The sequence below is a fragment of the Lampetra planeri genome, chromosome 10, assembly GCF_965212315.1.
Source record: "Lampetra planeri chromosome 10, kcLamPlan1.2.h2, whole genome shotgun sequence".
Taxonomy (NCBI): Eukaryota; Metazoa; Chordata; class Hyperoartia; order Petromyzontiformes; family Petromyzontidae; genus Lampetra; species Lampetra planeri.
Window position 1 is genome coordinate 4,738,032 of NC_136116.1, and position 18,521 is coordinate 4,756,552.

An 18,521-nucleotide genomic window follows, 5' to 3' on the forward strand; every position below is an offset into this window, starting at 1 on the left:
AGGTGGTGGTGGTGGGAGGGAGGTGGTGGGGAGGTGGTGGGGGGGAGGTGGTGGTGGTGGGGAGGAGGTGGTGGGGGGGAGGTGGTGGTGGTGGGGAGGAGGTGTTGGGGAGGAGGAGGTGGGGAGGTGGTGGGGAGGTGGTGGTGGTGGGGAGGAGGTGGTGGGGAGGTGGTGGGGGGGAGGTGGTGGTGGGGAGGTGGTGGGGAGGTGGTGGTGGTGGTGGGGAGGAGGTGGTGGGGAGGTGGTGGGGGGGGGGTGGTGGTGGTGGGGAGGAGGTGGTGGGGGGGAGGTGGTGGTGGTGGGGAGGAGGAGGTGGGGAGGAGGTGGTGTGGAGGTGTTGGGGAGGTGGTGGTGGGGAGGAGGTGGTGGGGGGGAGGAGGTGGTGGGGGGGAGGAGGAGGTGGTGGTAGGGAGGAGGAGTAGGTGGTGGGGAGGAGGTGGTGGGGACGAGCAGGAGGTGGTGGTGAGGTGGGGAGGAGGTGGTGGTGGGGGGGGAGCAAAGGGAGTTGGTCAGTCACCTAATTGACTGAGTCATTTCATTGTCTCTCCTGTACGTGGGCCACACGCGCGCATGCCAATGGAATGATGTGGATTGTTTATCATTTGGCTGAGACTCTGTTCTCTTCAGAGACGCTCGAGGATAGATTCACAGTCCTTTGTCAATCCACTGCTGGATGAAGGCCTTCCCACGCCGTGTTGGTTGCGGCTGTTCTTTGACCATACTTCACCACGCTGGTCAGCGTGAGTTGATGAAGTGAAGCGTGGGAGTGGGCAGAATCGGTTCAAGATATCACTGGCCACTGATGTTGTTCGCCTTGGCTGGGAATTTAATTCAGTCAGAGGACAATATGGCAATTGATTCTGTGTTCGAGCCCGCTCCCTCCGCGAAGTGAATGATCGACCTCGCCGACCAAATTCTCGGAATCTCCGTGTCAAACGCAGTGACCCAACCACTGCGCCACCACTCCACCCAGTCAGCCACTATTGTCTCAGAGCCAAAAACATTGACGGCGTCCAACTACCACTGGGCTTCATGTGCTACGTGCAAACTTGTTATGTGCAAGTCTCTTGTGTGCAGCCGTTAACTTGGCATCATAGTCTTGTTGACTCGCAGTAACTTATTTTCGTAGAACTTGTTTTTACGGTTGTTGACTTGTCTATCCCCCAGACGAATTTATTTTATATTTCTGCTTACCAAGTGTGTTTTAAGTTAAAACAATCTGGCACCTGTTATTTATTATGTACCGTATGGTACATTAACTTAAAGGTTCTGCTAAATGTCCTCCAGAAGAACGTTTATTTGATGGAACGTGGCAGTATCATTTTACTGTCATAACCCATTGGTGAAGACCTTTCCACTGCTGGATAGGGTGATAGGACTGACTTGAATTACACACCCATTGACTTCTTATCACACACAGTTTGTTCACAAATGTCAATGGGAACAGAATAAAGGAAAATATCAAGGCCAACAAACTACATTATAAAGCCGGTTTAAGCTAAGGTTTTCAGGACCTGGGAAACACAAATGAATACATATCAATTACTATTATGCCCAACCTTAGATTATGATAATTAATTTGACTAAAATGACAATTGATGCAGAAATTAAGACGTAAATACGGACCGGAAATTAGTAGCTATCTCAGATTTGCTGATGACATAAGTCATTGTAATTACGAATTGAAATAAACTACATGATTTGAGAACTGGTCGAAGAAACGGCAAGCTAAATATTAGCATAACAAACTTTATGTACAAGCTAAATAATTGACCATATTCAATTGCAGTATCTATACGTATGCAAAAATCCATCCCACATTTGCTGGAGACAATACTCTTTATTTAGTTTGACTGGGATATGATCCTTTTGTTACCATGCCAATATTTGTACGAGAAGTTCAAATGTGCATAACGGTCGCTTTTAAGCCACCGTAGACCATGACTTAACCACAATTGGGTATAGAATTAATAGTAGGCACATCAACTCCACAATGGCATGATTATGATACATTCATTCGTCGATCCACTTCTGCACGAAGGCCCCCCCCATCCCGGATGGGGGTTGTTTGACCATGCTTCCAACACCCTGGTCAGTGTAGGTTGGTGGAGGGGTGTGGTGGCCAAGGTCGGTTTAAATATGATGTACCACTGATATTATCCGTAGTCGGGCTACCGATCGGACTCAGGGAACCTGGTTCAGAGTGAAGTTCGTGAACCACTGCACCACCCATCTCCCTTTCCTGCATCATTTTCAAATAACCTGAACAGTTGCTTCAGAGTTTCCCGAAAGCAAAATTATTTTAGTTCCTCTCTTTGTAGATTGAAAACTCATTTCTTTAAAACTGATTTTTGTGTCTCTGATAAGCATGGTTGGCTACGTACGGTGCGAAAGAAGTTAAACATACTTATATAACACGGTCTAATCTTCGTCTATTTCCCTTCCTCATCGTTATTGGGATACCTTTTAAAGGTACTTTCTTATACTTCAAAATACTGTCGCATCGAATTCCTCATTAATCTGCCAACAGTTATTGGACAATGTATAATTCATGTAAACCGCATCCATTAAATCTACGGTGTGTAGGTGCTGAGTGGATTTTTATTGCAAGATCGTGTGAAGGGGTGGCGGCGACTTCGGAGGCGTTCATCCAGCAGCAGATTGACCATGGATGATTATGATAAAGACTGATTTGTAATGAAGTTGCGAATCAAAATTTCCAAAATTCACCAGCCTCGTACGCATCTGAGATCCGCGTAACCAACTTTATGCGAATTCAGGCTGGTTCCGATTGGCTTCGAGCATTTTTATTTCATCAGATAATCTCCGAATTCCATGAGACGTCGGGATATTTGGGCAACCTTCATGAGCTGTCCACTGCAAACGAACTACAGAAGTACTGTAGTACAGGGTGTTTGAAAAAGTTGGACCCAATTTCAAAGAAGTATATTTCACGATGGCAACATGTTACAATTACACAAAAAGTTACAAACGGTTTAATGAGTTAGCAAGTTTTACTAACCATTTTATAAATGCTCTATGTGCCCTCCACCTGCTGTACGGACAACAGCAAGACGATAGTTGAATTCGTCCCAAACGCCTCTCAAAGTGTCTTCTTCCACTGAAGTCACCGCTGCCGTGATTCTGTTTTTGGGGTAATCCAGATTAGTCGCTAATGGTGGCACAAAAACAACACGGTCTTTGACGTATCCCCACAAGAAAAAGTTGCAGGGTGTGATGATGTCTGGGGATCTTGGGGGCCAAGGGTGTAGCGCCAAGTCTTGGGGTCCTGTGCGACCTATCCAACGTTGAGGCAGTGTGTCTTGCGAATGACTGAGGCTAGGGGCTGTTTGTGCGCTGGGAGAGGCATTTAGCGGTAATCATTTGAAACTCTATGCCCCGCCCTTTCAATTGGTAAGAGTTTCAATCATGGGCGGTTCGTGGTTGCAGAGATATAGTGATTTCAAATCGGGTCCATCATTTTAAACACCTTGTATGTTTGACAACACTTTACTGTAACTGGTGTCCATACTCAAACAGTATGGATTCCTGCAGTCACGAAAGCTTCAAATCAAGATTGTAACTGGTGTTTTTTCCACATGAAGAACCAAATTTACGCAGTACCGTATCACCGAATCAGTTAATTTTACATGCGCTTGTGCGTCTGAATTGAGAGTTATGGGCGTTGATTCACATTAAGTTACGAATCGAAGTTAGTGTGGTCAAGAGATTCCAGCGTTAACGATGCTTTGGTATCTGAATTACGACTGTACAGTATTTACAATCTATTCAGGTCTTAATACCAGCCGGGTCTGTCTGGCACATCGATAGGATGATATATATCCGAACCCGGCACACCACAACAAGTATAACATCTCTCTCTCTACCGATGTAGCGACCTCGGCGCGTGCCTATTATTCCAAGTCTTAATTCTAGATTTGAAACTTTCGTGACTGCAAGGATTCATACTCTTAGGTTTTTTTTCGGTAAAGTCACGTAGGTAAAAAATAAAATTAATAGAAAAATAAAATAATAAATCACGACGTTTCGGAGGCAACTCGGGTTTAACAAAAAAAAAGATCGGGAGATTAAATCCCTGAATCTATTGGATAAACACCCCCCCCCACCACACACACACAATGGAAACTATAAGAAAGTTCAAGCCTGTGACCATCCAACCCTGGAGCCAATGTCACCGCAATTCCCCCCGATGCGACACGTGGGTTAGTCGCGCCCACGTGCTGCCCACACCGCGACGCGCTCCGGAAACTGGGCCCAGGGGGAGGGGCCTGTAGGACAGAGGGGAGGGGCCTGTAGGAAGGAGGGGGGTGGAGCATGAGAACTAAGAAGGGCTCGGGCATGGAAGAGGGAAAAAAATAATTCTAGATTTGAAGCTTTCGTGACTGCAAGGATTCATATTCTTAGGTTTTTTTTCGGTAAAGTCACGTAGGTAAAAAATTTAAATTAATAAAAGTAAAATAAAAATCACGACGTTTCGGAGGCAACACAAGCTTCCGTCTTCAGGTGGAACAGTCACAGCACGATAGCTGTATCAATTTGGAACTTTCGTGACTGCAGGAATTACAAAACTGTTCGAAGAAACTGCACGCTAGATATTAGCATAACAGACGTTATATACAAGCTAAATAATTGCCCATATTCAATTGGAGTATCTGTACGTATGCAGAAATCCATCCCACATTTGCTGGAGACAATACTCTTGATTTTGTTTGACTGGGATATGATCCTTTTGTTACTTACCATGCCAATATTTGTACGAGAAGTTCAAATGTGCATAACGGTCGCTTTTAAGCCACCGTAGACCATGACTTAACCACAATTGGGTATATAATTAATAGTAGGCACATCAACTCCACAATGGCATGATTATAATACAATCATTCGTCGATGCACTTCTGCACGAAGGCCCCCCACGGTTGGGGGTTGTTTGACCATGCTTTCAACACCCTGGTCAGTAGGTCGGTGGAGGGATGTGATGGCCAAGGACGGTTTAAATATGATGTACCATATTCCATAGGTGGGACAAAGTCATTGTTATGCAAGTCCAAGTCGAGTCGCAAGTCATCAAATTCATGACTCGAGTCTGACTCGAGTCCAAGTCACATGACTCGAGTCCACATCTCATAGGTGGGACAAAGTCATTGTTATGCAAGTCCAAGTCGAGTCGCAAGTCATCAAATTCATGACTCGAGTCTGACTCGAGTCCAAGTCACATGACTCGAGTCCACACCTCTGCCATATTCTTAAGTTTTTTCGGTAAAGTCACGTAGGTGACGGTCCCATCTGATGACGGAGACTTGTGTTGCCTCCGAAACGTCGTGATTTTTATTTTATTTTTTATTAATTTTGATGTTTTACCTACGTGACTTTACCGAAAAAACCTAAGAATATGAATCCTTGCAGTCACGAAAGCTTCAAATCTAGAATATGATGTACCACTGATATTATCCGTAGTCGGGCTACCAATCGAACTCAGGGCACCTGGTTCAGGGAGTTTTAACACGTGGTGGGCTTTCGCGAACAATGTCATCCGTAATAGAGGTTTTTGGGATGGATCGTGTAAATTTACGCGATCTAACTAAAAAACCTCTATTATGGATGTAAGAGGGAGGCGGGGCCTGCTCGCAAAGGGGGCGGGGCTCGAGGGGGGGAAAGGGGCGGTGACTCGTGAGTGCCTAGCCAATGGCTGTCGTCCTTGCTGGAGCTAAGTGAGTCGCGTCGTGATTGGTCCGTTGGCTCGTGCGGCGCCCATGCCGCGGATTGGTGGCTGGTGGTGGCTTTTTGTCTCGCGAGTTTTTTTCTTTCCGCTTTAATTGGAAAAATTTCGTCTTTTCCTTCATCATGTTCGTCCACTTTATAGCAGCGGCGGCAATTACAGTGTGATCGAGCATTTGCCGCTGTGATTGGAGCCGTCGATGGTAAGGAGGACGAGGCAGCGGCGATTTGCACGGGAGGCCGCTCCCCCCCCCCCGTGGTGTGCGCGGAGGCTTCAGTTGCGGCCTTGTAGCCTCGCCGCCTCGAGGCCTCGAGGGCACGGCGGGTGCCCACAGGCAAGCGCGGGGGGCTCGCTCGTCCGCATGGCTCCTGCTGCTACTGACGACGATGATGATGATGATACACGAATACTGAACACGATTGGAAAGCGCGAGGTTCTTCGTCGAGCAAGCGGAGTTGAGCACAGGTCGATGCTGAAGACGCAATGATGAATAACGCGAATAAGCGCTAGGCCTTGCAGAGTTGACCATGCCTGTTGATGAAAACTAAATATTAAAACACTTCTAACGTATCAACTCCTACAGCATTATTGTTATTTAACAATGAGCAATATAATTTGAACAAAAGTACACAACATGCATTACGGCATCTAAGCTAAATACGATTGAAAAATACGCTAACTACCGTTTAACAACACTAATCACGTATAACAAGTTGATCAACAATACCGTGTTAAAGCAATGCAATTAACATTCATGTAATGCATTAAGAGCAATTATACCATTAACCGCTATAACATTAACACGTTTATCTATTTACGTAATTATCAGTGTGATTAGATTGGGAAAAAAGTATTTAAATGTATCATTGTGTAATGTAGAATAGAAACGGAGACAGCTCTCCTTGATATAGCTGTACACAATTGTTTTAATACACATCCCAACGGCCCCACGTAAGTGCAGTGATCATTTGAGAACGTGCCATAAATCTTGGACCGGTTTCGGTATACACCGTCTCATCAGCAGAGTTGGGCTTGCTTGAATCAAAATTGGCGAATTAACAAATGTTAGAGGCAAGAGCCTCCACGTGGAGACTTTGGCCCCGGTTCGACGCAAATGTATAGTTACACGTAAGACGATACTGTTTTCGTTTTTTGAAGCTGCTTAGCCTCACTCGGGCCCGTGTGTGGTCTGGTGAAGATCGGCGACCAAGATCCGATCACGAGCCCACTGATGTTATCCGTGTCCGGAAATCGAACGCCGATCGCAGTAGTGGGACTTTATCGTTTATGGCTAGGTAGTAATGGGTTTGGCTTGTTTAAAACAGCATTACTAGTGAGGTTAACGAGTGCCTGGTTAGTCTAGTGGTGAGCGTCCTCATCAGTGAACCCGCGCTGCAAGGAACGATAGGTTTGATCTCTGCCCCTCGAGTCTGTTTAAATTAGTGGATGTTGTGAACGAAGTCGGCACAAACGTTAATACTACGTCAAAGAACTCAAGATGGACTAAGCCATCGTGCTGGATTCTACCCCCCCCCACCTAACAATATAACATTTCCTGCAGCTAATTTTGCTAAATAAACTGTCAGAAGAATAATGCAGATACTGTATTGCTAAATAGTTAGTACGTATATCGTCATGAGCATTGATGGGTAAATTTAACAGGACGAAAACGGGTACAGATTGTAATGATATGAATGCAATTGTGATTGCCTGGGGATGTGGGGTTTTCAAGGGACACGCCGCGTTTTCTACTGAGGTAGAGAGACTAGAGTCACTGCGGGCATTAATTTGGCTTCACACTGAATACTTGGAAGTTGAGTGCCTCGCGGTGTGTGTGCGGTTCCAGCATTATACGAAAATAATATGGGGTCACCATGACCTGTGCATTCGCTGCACTCCACTATCTCCGCACACGGGAATTCATTAATTCGGCCTCGTCGGCAGTGCCGTAGCTATGAAGAGGCAGCGCAACTGCACTGAGGCACAGGCACCGAGGTACAAAGATGGGTGGAATTGGACAGGGGACCATTTCATTCCTTGCACCATGGTCCATGGAAATCATGGTAAGCCACTACATGTGATAATGAAGTTGAACGTATTGTTTATATGTGGTTTGTATGAAATTAGTACTGTGATAATGTGTTTTCCTGGATATTGTGGTGTACGGTGTAGCTTTATATTGTGTAGGCAGTGCAAGCAACTTCACTGGGGACCAGGCGATGGGCTTCGAAGAGGAAGGAAATTGGACGGGGGAACCCCATTTCCTTCTTTGCACCAGGGCTCATGTTAACCACACTTCAAACTTAGAGTTTGCAGCAACGGTGGAACTATATTTTGAACTGACCACTGCCCTCATTTTATTTTGCATGTCTACACATGTCGCCTGATGTATTCCAGTTTCTCCGGTGGTGGTGCCTGCAGTTGGTTACATCGACGATGTGTTGAGTCGGATGGGTAATTCTAAAAGAAAGAATAATCCTTGGAAAACATTTTAGAAATTAAAATAGTTACAAGATTACATAAAAGGACAATGGCAGTATTTATAACCATTTATATATATATTTATTTTTATTTTATATGAAGTGCCAGATATATTGTACTAACTACATCTGTCTGTCCAGGTGGTGTGGTGAGGAGATTGAATTGCCATCGGAGAGTGGACCATGGCGGCAGGCGGTGGCGGCGGATCGAGGAAGGGACCCAAATCTGTGGACTGGCGCAAGCGCGTCAAGTCTGAGTACATGCGTCTGCGGCAACTGAAACGCTTCCGCCGTGCTGACGAGGTTAAGGTAGTCCTCTGCTGCAGCTGAACAAGTGCCTCACTGGGGATATTTACGCATTGACGATTTTTGCAATTTTGTCCTCGCTTCTTGCTCGATAATTGCCTGACCTAGATACTTCTGTATAGAGTTGAGAGTGTTGTCACCGAGGGCCTCGGCTATGTAACGTGTTGATGTAATTTATTTTGCAGAGCGCTTTTTTAGCAAACCGCCACAAGATCAAGGATCGCACGGACGTGCTAAACGAGGAATGGAAGCAGCGTCGGGTTCAGCCCATCCAGGTCATGACCCCTGCCATGCCCGCCTCCGTCTCGAGAAAAGTGTGTTCCCACCTTCGCTTTCATTTTTTATTTGCAATTTTGTTTTTATTGTTGTGGACTCTGTAGTAACTGTTGTCAGAGGGTTCCATCTAAACTTTTCCATGACATTGTCACTTGCTTAATTTTTGCAATTATGTTGAATTATGTTGCTTTGCTTTTTGCATTTTTTATTTTGCTCAGTTTTGTGCTGCCAAGTGATTGATGGAGCAGTGCTTTCGTCGCTCTAAAAGTAGTTGCTTTTACGTTTGAATATGCTCCATGTTTTTGTGTGCAGTGTGCGGCGGACTGCATTGTGGGTGGATTTTCCAGCCAAACCATCCCTTTAAGGACCCTGAATGCTGTGGCGTCTATCCCAGTCATGTACACATGGTCTCCGCTTCAACAAAACTTCATGGTGAGTTCACCATACATTACTGAAGTATGCCTTGTTGCCTCGGAACAAATCACCAAGAAATGCACCTGATCTTGTCAGATCTCAGAAGCTAAGCCTGTAAAGCACTTTGATGAGTGACTAGAATGCACAGGTTGGCATAGGGCTACAAGGCTACGTGGTGGGCAGCAGAGGGTAGTGCGAAAAATTAAATTTCTGTAGTGTACGTCGGTGCTGTCACGTATATGCTCTCTGAGTTTAACTCGCACTGATCAGTGTCGCAAAAGTATGATCATATCCCCATGACTGGCATGGGTAGGCCCTCGCTCATCCAGCAGTGTAGACATGTTGCCTGTGATGCCGAGTCACAATGCAGGCCCTTTGGGAAAAGTACCCTTTTTATGATTGTTTAACGGTTCTTCCATGAAGGTTTTAAATAATGTATCACTTATACAGCTGTTCACATTCAATATATATTGAGGTACCACTGCAGTTGAGCAGTTTTCTTTGCAGAGATGTTCTGTGGAAACATTTAGTGACTCTCCATGTCCACATAGCTCGTGGATTAAAGGAGACCTTGTAAAAGCCATTGTTGGCTAACAACGGTCTTTGAGCAAGCGGCAGTACAGGGTGTTGGTGTTTCTAAAGAGGTGAACGTGTCCATTGTGCGCAGGTGGAGGATGAGACGGTTTTGCACAATATCCCTTATATGGGAGACGAGGTACTGGAGCAGGACGGGGCCTTCATCGAGGAGCTTATCAAGAACTACGATGGCAAAGTGCATGGCGACAGAGGTGAAATATACAAACTCGAATTAAATTCAACACCATTGTGTGGTCAGAATTGAATCGGAGTTGCTGGTACCACAATAACACAGAGGCAGATCCCCTGCATAGCTGTAACAGACTGTTGGCAAGTGCTGCTTGATAGTGAGTGCCTATGAAAACCGGTTTGGCTCACGAGGGGGTCATATGGCAGCACCACCTGCGGTCCCCTATGTCTTTCCAGTGCTAAACATTGACACCACCAGTTAATCGTGTAAGGCTGAGTAGACTAAGGGGAGGCCCGGGACCAGTTTTGATATCACTCGCCACTCATGTTATTTTTGTTTGGAAATTAAACACAAGTTGCTGTGCTCATAGTGCAGTGCATGAACCGGGATGCTACTGCTCCCCAATACCACAATTCTCCACACATGAGAAAACAAGTACATATACTTAAAAGGGTTCAGGTTTTTCTGCAGTGCAAAACAGGGGGCTTCCTCAAATGACGCCTGCATTTGTAAACTAGTAAATGTTATTGAGGTTTTCTACGTGTAGAATGCAGCTATGTCAAAACAACAACGATAACATTACAGAAATCTTTTCTATTAAAACTGCAGTTAAACAATTGTAACCAACATAACCTTGCATGACATTGTGCAGTGAGTTTTTTCAACGACCTCTACCTGTGTGTCGATGTCATCGACAGTGTCATTGTTTTCATTATGTAACTTGGTATGCCCTTCATATTTGATATTCTAGATGCAATCGTCATTATCTGTCTTTCCCTCTTGATTGAATGGACCCAATGCAGAGTGTGGCTTCATAAATGACGAGATCTTTGTGGAGCTGGTGAAGGCCCTTCTGCAGTATCCTGATGAGGATGATGACGAAAATGAAGATGAAAGAATGGAAACGGAGGAAGTGGCAGGAGGTAACGTGTGCATTTTTGAGAGCGCCGATGGCATTGGACATGTTTTTGTGTGCTCGACCATGGTTTCGTTCTTAATTCCCTAACAAATATGACAATCTCATTGCCTTCCAGACATCTACATCCTCAGTGCAAGTGTTTTTGGGCTCTGACCATTCTGGAATCTTTGTTTAAATGTAAATTTTTTTGTTTCAGGTTCAGAAGGACTGAAATCCAAAAAATTCCCGAACGACAAAATCTTTGAAGCAATTTCCAACATGTTTCCCGATAAAGGGTCACCTGATGAGCTGAAAGAAAAGTAAGTGCCAATTTAGTTGGATTAATAACCTTAGTATAGTGACAAAAGGAAATGTGGAACATGTAGCAGCTGATTTACAGCAAGTTAAAATGGGGTCATTGCTATTGAACATGGACCTTTTAAAATATTTTAATTCTCAAATATAAATGTTTTAAATGCACACAGCCATCCATTCTCTCTGAAGTTTTTTTGGGTTGTACCTTGTGCACCCGAGGTATGCTATACAACAACAACCGCAAAAATATATGCAACAATAGCCATCCTTTTTAAATCTATGAAAACAAATTTCCCACTGGCATTTCTGTAATTATTATTAAAGTCTTCCAGGCTACTTCAATGAAAGCACCACACGCACGAGAAGTGTAGAAAACCCCACTGACCTACAATTTTTGGCGTGTAGGTACCGCGAGCTGACAGAGTTGCAGGACCCTGGCACGCTGCCACCTGAGTGCACACCGAACATTGATGGGCCCAACGCACGCTCTGTGCAGCGTGAGCAGAGCCTGCACTCCTTCCACACGCTCTTCTGTCGCCGCTGCTTTAAGTACGACTGCTTCCTGCATCGTGAGTACTGTGACTACACCAACAGACCTATGCGCTTGGTTTTATTAACTTACGTTTTTGCAGTTGGGTGTATATTGCATGTCAGGAATCTTGTCCTTCATAGATGGGATCAGATAAAAAATTTAACACAGTGCATAAAATTCGTGATCTGATCCCATCTGTGAAGAACAAAGATCCCTGACATGCAATATCCCGGCGTCTACAAACTAAGCTGTGTCTGCGGCAGCAGTTACATTGGGGAAACTAAGCGACATATCTCGGACGGTATTCGTGAGCATAAGGCAGATTTGAAACTTTTGCCATGGCTGATCCATTATTTTAATGCAGTTGGCTCATACGAAATTGATTTCTCTAAGTCGATGGTACTTTGCAAGCCCACTGGCTATCAAAGATTCGTTCATGAAGCCATCCATCTATACAGAGACAATTTCAACCGAGATGATGGGTACAAACTCGGCAATCAATGGAAGGACGTCATCAACCACTTTAAGTCATAACTGGTTGTGATGTTTCCTCCTTGTAGGCTTTCGTCCCTTTCCTGTCAACTTCTGTGCTTCACCTTGGTGGTTTCTGACCCCAAGGCACATATACCCCGCCCCCACTGCGTTCTGTTACCAGGACGCTTGTGCCACGCCATTTTAAACCTTTAAAAGCAGCTTGTCTTCTGGGGCCTTCCCCCTTTGTTCCTCCTGATGACGATCGCGTGTGTTGTGATGGAAACGTCATAGTTTTAATTAAAATTTTATTTTATTTACTTTTATTTTTTCTATGTGACTTTACCGAGAGAACCAAGAATATGAATTCCTGCAGTCAAAGTTTTAAGTCCATGTCATTTGTTTTCCAGCCTTTCATGCCACCCCGAACACGTACAAGCGCAAGAATCCTGAGGTCCGAATGGAGACGGAGCCCTGTGGGGTGGAGTGTTTCATGCACCTGGTAATTCGCACACCAAAGTAACATGCCTGCAAGGCAGGGTATGGCTTTTGTTACTTTGCCACTTACCTTTGTGAAGTGATGTATTTATGATGATAAAAAAACTATTATTTTATTTCGCTGAAAAGATGCTCAAGGAATATGGGGTCACTTACATTCCATAAAGCTTATTGTAGCTATGCCTCCATGGTGATCTTAACTAAGAGGCTGTGCACTACTGTAATACACAGTACTTTTACTTATGTTCTTTTTGCTCTGGTCCAGCTTTCCCTAATTTCATTTCTCTTCACTGAAAATTTAGAATGGCGCCAAAGAGTTTGCAGATTCTCTCACCGCTGACCGAATCAAGACACCACCCAAGAGGCAGCCGGGGCGGCGGCGGGGACGGCAGCCCAATGGGGGCGGCACGACCAGCCGGCCTGGCACCCCGACCACCATCTCTGCCACGAGCGTAGCTGGAGAAACGGGCAGCAGTGGGGGCAGTGGCAGCCGACCGGGCACGCCCACCAACATGGCCCCCGGTGGCGGGAATGGCGGCGGCGGTGACAGTGACCGGGAGGGCGGCAGCGAAAGTAGCGGTGGCCAGCCCAGCCGGCCCGGCACCCCGACAACTATGGCCACGGAAACCAATCCCAGCACTCCTGCGACCATCGCCACAGACACGAACCCCGGGACGCCGGTTGTGCTGGCTTCCGAGACCAACCTAGAAACGCCGCTCACAGCTGCCGTCCTGGAGATGAACCCTGCGACGCCGGCTGCTGCTGGCAGCAGCATGGCCGAGACAAAGGACACGGACAGTGATCACGATGGAGAGGAGGAGGACAAGAAGGAGGACACTGCGAGCTCATCGGGTGGGTTGTCTCCCTTACTCTGTTGGCATGTACATTGATGGGCCACAGATACGTGTGTGTATATATCAGTTAAGTCCCGTAGAATGATGATGATTGCTTGTGTTGCAGTCGAAACGTCGTGAGAATTTTATTGTTTTATATTTGTATTATGGTATTGTTTCCCTTCCACGTGACTTTACCGAAAGAACCAAGAATATGAATCCCTGCAGTCACGAAAGCTTTAAATCAAAATTTATATATCAGTTGTTAGACTTATTAGATACCATGTACAGCTTTTTGTCAATCCACTGCTGAATGAGGCCTCCCCACGCTGTGGGTCGGGATTGTTTGATAGTACTCGACCACTGGTAGAACAGTTGTAGGCAGTGAATCATATACGTTGGAGCATTGTATAGGAGTGGATTTTACTGCACTGCCCTCTGCTGACAAGATGCCCTGCAGCAGCCTACAAAACCTGTTTTATCCAAGGTGGTCCCCCATTCAAGCATTTCCCCGGCTTAACCATTAACCATGCTTAGCTTCTGAGGTTGGGTACATTCGGGGTGATTTGGTCATAGGCACTGAATATATCCTCTACTAAATGCTACATGTAGTTTCATGATGAACATCATTTTTCGCATTTGCCATTTGTCTAATGCATGACCCCTGCTTATTGTTTTTAATCCTGCACGGAGCAGCCACAGAGGAGACCAGTTCGCGATGTGAGACACCCGTTAGGCTCAAGCCGTCACACTCGACGGACGGCGCTGATCCCGTGGAGTGGACTGGAGCCGAAGAATCCCTATTCCGGGTTTTGCACGGGACTTTCTTCAATAACTTCTGCGCTATCGCCCGCCTCATTGAGACCAAATCTTGTCGACAGGTGCGGGATGGTGTTCCGTATTTTGCAATTACCATTCAGGCAATCCATCAGATGGCTTTTCCTGTCCGTTTTCTGGTAAGAATGAGTTGTGCAAGGTGACTGGAGCGAAAAGGAATTTTCGACGCGTGTTGAATTTGCTGCCCTCAGGTATACGAGTTTGCTGTTAAAGAATCATCAGTTATGCCTCGAGTGCCTACTGATGATGCCAACACACCCCCTAGAAAGAAGAAGAGAAAGCACAGGTGATGGGACAGTGGCCATGCCAATGATGCAACACAATATAATAAATGGCAATTCTACATTTAATTTAACTCAACTGGCCATCTGTTGTTTACACTCCTGCTCTCCCTGTTTTTACAGGCTATGGGCTGCTCACTGCAGGAAAATACAGCTAAAGAAAGGTAAACACTCAAAGGCTTGTAAAGTGGCATATGAACAAAACGTTAATGTACGTTTCATGTTTAAACAAAAAAAGTTAGAAATGTTTTATTTGGTGTCTGTTTTGTGGACACTCAATGCTCACTGCCAAAAAATATATTGCATTTAACACATTCATTTACTCGTGGTTAGTGCACTGCTCTGAATTTGGTGGCCCACAGTGGTGAGTGATGTTTTAACTATCTGGGCCTCTGATCCACAAACCCACAATAACCAACTTGGTGAAAAATAGTCAAAACCAACCCCATTACTGGCATGGGGGGAGGCCTTCATCCAGCGGTGAATTGACAAATGGCAAAAAAAAATGAGCTACGCAATTTTTTTGTGACTTATTAAATGCGGTTCATCTCCCAATACTTGAAGGCATATTATTTTCTTCCACTTGTTCACTGCAGATTCGTCATCCAATCACGTGTACAACTACCAGCCATGCGACCACCCGGGCCAGGTGTGTGACAGCTCCTGTCCCTGCGTCAACGCTCAGAACTTCTGCGAGAAGTTCTGCCAGTGCAGCTCTGAGTGTGAGTTAAACTGACTCTCACACATACGCTCACCCACGCACACAGATGACTCCAAAGCTTGGGTTTCACGAGCATCTTTTTTAATCTCTTGTAATAAAGGCAATCTCTACTAATCAAGAAAAAAACATTAAAGAGCTGTTTATCTTACTGAGTTTTCACTGCTTTTATATAAGTGTGCATTGTGGGTAATTTTGCTGTAATTTTACGGTCATTAAAAATTGCTTAATTACATCTTAGGAGAGGCAAATTAGTTAATTTTACTGACCTACAGTATACAAGTGGAAGTGTAATATGTTCACTTTTTACACATTGCTTGATTGAATAAATTTCGATTTTATTTGAATGATGTATCGAAGTCCATTTTAAATAAATAAAACACCTTTTCACGTGTTAGTTTAAATTATTAGCTGCTCCTCACCCAATACAGTTGCTTGCTGCCAAAGTGACGAAAGAGGAAGGAGTGATGATTTTAAGTCTCAATTAAAATCCAAGGCTACATTTTTTTGCCTTTACCTGCCCCCCCCCACCCCCTTATATATAAAAAGTACACTGATTTTATCACCTTATTTACATGTTTTGCATCATTCACGGTTTTGTTTTAAATGGGCCACTATTTACCTACCAATGCCCTGGCTAATCGAGTAGACCGTTTTACTTGTGCCCATGCAGGTCAGAACCGGTTCCCTGGATGCCGCTGCAAGGCGCAGTGCAACACCAAGCAGTGCCCTTGCTACCTAGCGGTGCGCGAGTGCGACCCAGACCTGTGCCAGACATGCGGTGCCGCAGACCACTGGGACAACCGCAATGTGTCCTGCAAGAACTGCTGCATCCAGCGTGGCCTCAAGAAAGTGAGGAACGGCTCGTGCCCTTGTTTTACCTCTTTATTCGTTCAGAACGTGTACAGCCCCTTTGTCAATGCACTGCAGGGCAAGTCTCACCTCGATGTGCGAGTTATGACCCACACTGGTCAGTGCGTAAGGTGAAGGTGGGGCAGCATGTGAAGTACAGTAATGGATTTACTTGTTACACCGTTTATGAAGTTAGTTTTACCACAGCCTACATTTTTGGGGTTTTTCCCCACGATGTTTTTTGTACATGGTATAGTTTATCAATGTTACATATTCTTCAATTGGAATTTAAAAAGGTCTAGGTGAAAGCCCAAATTGGTTTTGCAGTGCTCACACACCACCCTTTGCACACCACAGCATTATTGAAGGCTAAGTACACCAGCTTGTGCCTTTCTCTGTTGGGGTTGGTCTTGCAGCACTTGCTCCTGGCACCATCCGACGTCGCTGGATGGGGCATCTTCATCAAGGTTCCCGTGCAGAAGAACGAGTTCATCTCTGAATATTGTGGGGAGGTAGGGGGGAGCTTTGCTCAGCCATATGCCCAATTTCTAAATGTGCATCTTAAACTGCCTTTTAATATCACGAGAATGGATGAAGTTTGATTTCCGCTGAAGTTAATTGTTTATGCCAACAGATAATCTCACAAGATGAAGCAGATCGTCGAGGAAAGGTGTACGATAAGTACATGTGTAGCTTTCTTTTCAACCTCAACAACGGTATGTTCATTCACCACGTGTTTCCCAATGTGATCTGAAGGCCATGAGTGGTTCTAAAAGCTGTGGGAACGGTCAGTTTTTTTCACAGCTCTTGAAATAAAAAAAAATTAGTGTTTAGTCGGTTTGAGAAAAATATTGGTGCATGGTGGTCGATAATGTTTGACGGTTCAGTCTTGTAAAAAGGTTAGGAACCATTGTATAAAGTCAAGCATTGATCCTATTACATTAATTCTAGATTTAAAGCTTTCATGACTGCAGGGATTCATATACTCTTAAGTTTTTTTGGTAAAGTCATGTAGGTAAAAAATAATATTACCTTTTACATTACTTTAAATTCTGCACCAGTGGTGATTATCTGCCAGATACAGTAGTACACCTCAGATCTAACCTTCCTGACGCATCTAAACTTTATTTTTCAGACTTTGTGGTCGATGCCACTCGTAAGGGAAACAAAATCCGGTTTGCCAACCACTCTGTCAGCCCTAACTGCTATGCCAAAGGTAATCACTTGCAAATATCCATAACTTTTTTCAGCAATATAACAAGCATTTGTAAACAAAAAATAACAGCCCCACTTGCAGTCACTAACGGTGATTGTCTTTCATTCAGTGATGATGGTGAATGGGGACCACAGGATTGGTATTTTTGCCAAGCGAGCCATACAGACTGGGGAAGAGCTGTTCTTCGATTACAGGTACACCATTGGGACAGGCCTAAATGCTTGATATGTGTATCTTTAAACACTTAGACCACCGTTTTGGAAAACACAGCTGATGCTTCTATGTTGCATTGGTGCAAATCGCTGACCTGGCAGCACTGGGTGTGCTGACTAAAACATGCGCACTTCAAATCCTGCCCAGTGCTATTAACACTGGGAAATATATAATTGCCAACAGTTTCACGCAACATTTTATTTCACTAGGACCATACAAGTATTTGTTGCAGTTGGGAAATTTGCATCAAGTGCCTTTACACTTTTCATTTAAGTATGTCTGCCTAAAATGAAACTCCAAACATTGCACCTGTGTAGCCATGTCAGTAATGTAGGCATTGCCTGTTGGTTTTGGAACTTTCCATTTTATGCCTTGGGAGATCTCGGCATTGGTGGGAAAGGACCAACACCTGAGTATAGCTGTTAACTGTCAAACCCTCTTCTCCTGTGCACAGGTACAGCCAAGCAGATGCTCTCAAGTATGTTGGTATTGAAAGAGAGATGGAAATTATTTAATTTTTTACATTTGTGGCAAAGCTACCTTCTTACCGTTTGCTTTGCATCTTAAGTGGACACGCTATATGTAATGGAATTGAAGCCCTTATCTAACTCTTGTTCGCTTATTAACTAATAGCTGCTGTAGCAATATACCCATGTGCAGTTGTGCAATTTGTAGTGAACAGTCCCTTTGCTGCTGTATCAGCTAGGTCACTGGTCCTGTTGTGTGATTATCTTTAGTTAAATAAAGCTCCAGTAACCAATGGCTTCATTTCTTTGCATCGTTTACAGTATTTTGTATGTTGACCACTGCGTGTGCATGGACTACTGCTTTGAAGTTTAAATTAAGTACCATGGGAAATAAATTTCAAACAAAGCAAA

General features: G+C 44.7%; 1 protein-coding gene across 3 annotated transcripts; it reads left to right on the plus strand.

Annotated features, from left to right (window-relative positions):
• Positions 1 to 5,741: 5,741 nt before the first annotated feature.
• On the plus strand, positions 5,742 to 18,521 carry EZH2 (enhancer of zeste 2 polycomb repressive complex 2 subunit). 3 transcript variants are annotated; one of them, XM_078598013.1, is made up of 20 exons: positions 5,742 to 5,939; positions 8,359 to 8,526; positions 8,709 to 8,837; positions 9,112 to 9,231; positions 9,881 to 10,001; positions 10,783 to 10,902; positions 11,095 to 11,197; positions 11,598 to 11,761; positions 12,606 to 12,697; positions 12,996 to 13,545; positions 14,223 to 14,407; positions 14,555 to 14,649; positions 14,768 to 14,808; positions 15,241 to 15,366; positions 16,036 to 16,214; positions 16,631 to 16,726; positions 16,849 to 16,930; positions 17,350 to 17,430; positions 17,540 to 17,624; positions 18,098 to 18,521. In XM_078598013.1, the coding sequence occupies exons 2-20, from the start codon at positions 8,401 to 8,403 to the stop codon at positions 18,156 to 18,158; spliced, it is 2,556 nt and encodes an 851-aa protein (XP_078454139.1). In that variant the 5' UTR covers positions 5,742 to 5,939; positions 8,359 to 8,400; the 3' UTR covers positions 18,159 to 18,521. The 3 variants fall into 3 exon arrangements, with proteins under 3 accessions (XP_078454139.1, XP_078454141.1, XP_078454140.1); XM_078598015.1 differs by having other exon boundaries at positions 14,789 to 14,808; XM_078598014.1 differs by lacking the exon at positions 5,742 to 5,939 and adding an exon at positions 6,180 to 6,202.

Bases quoted from the DNA above. Each gene is read 5' to 3' on its own strand.
- EZH2 (XM_078598013.1), top strand. From the start codon at position 8,401: ATGGCGGCAGGCGGTGGCGGCGGATCGAGGAAGGGACCCAAATCTGTG. The intron at 14,650-14,767 runs GTGATGGGACAG...CTGTTTTTACAG, and splicing joins AAGAAGAAGAGAAAGCACAG to GCTATGGGCTGCTCACTGCA. The intron at 17,431-17,539 runs GTAATCACTTGC...TCTTTCATTCAG, and splicing joins CCCTAACTGCTATGCCAAAG to TGATGATGGTGAATGGGGAC.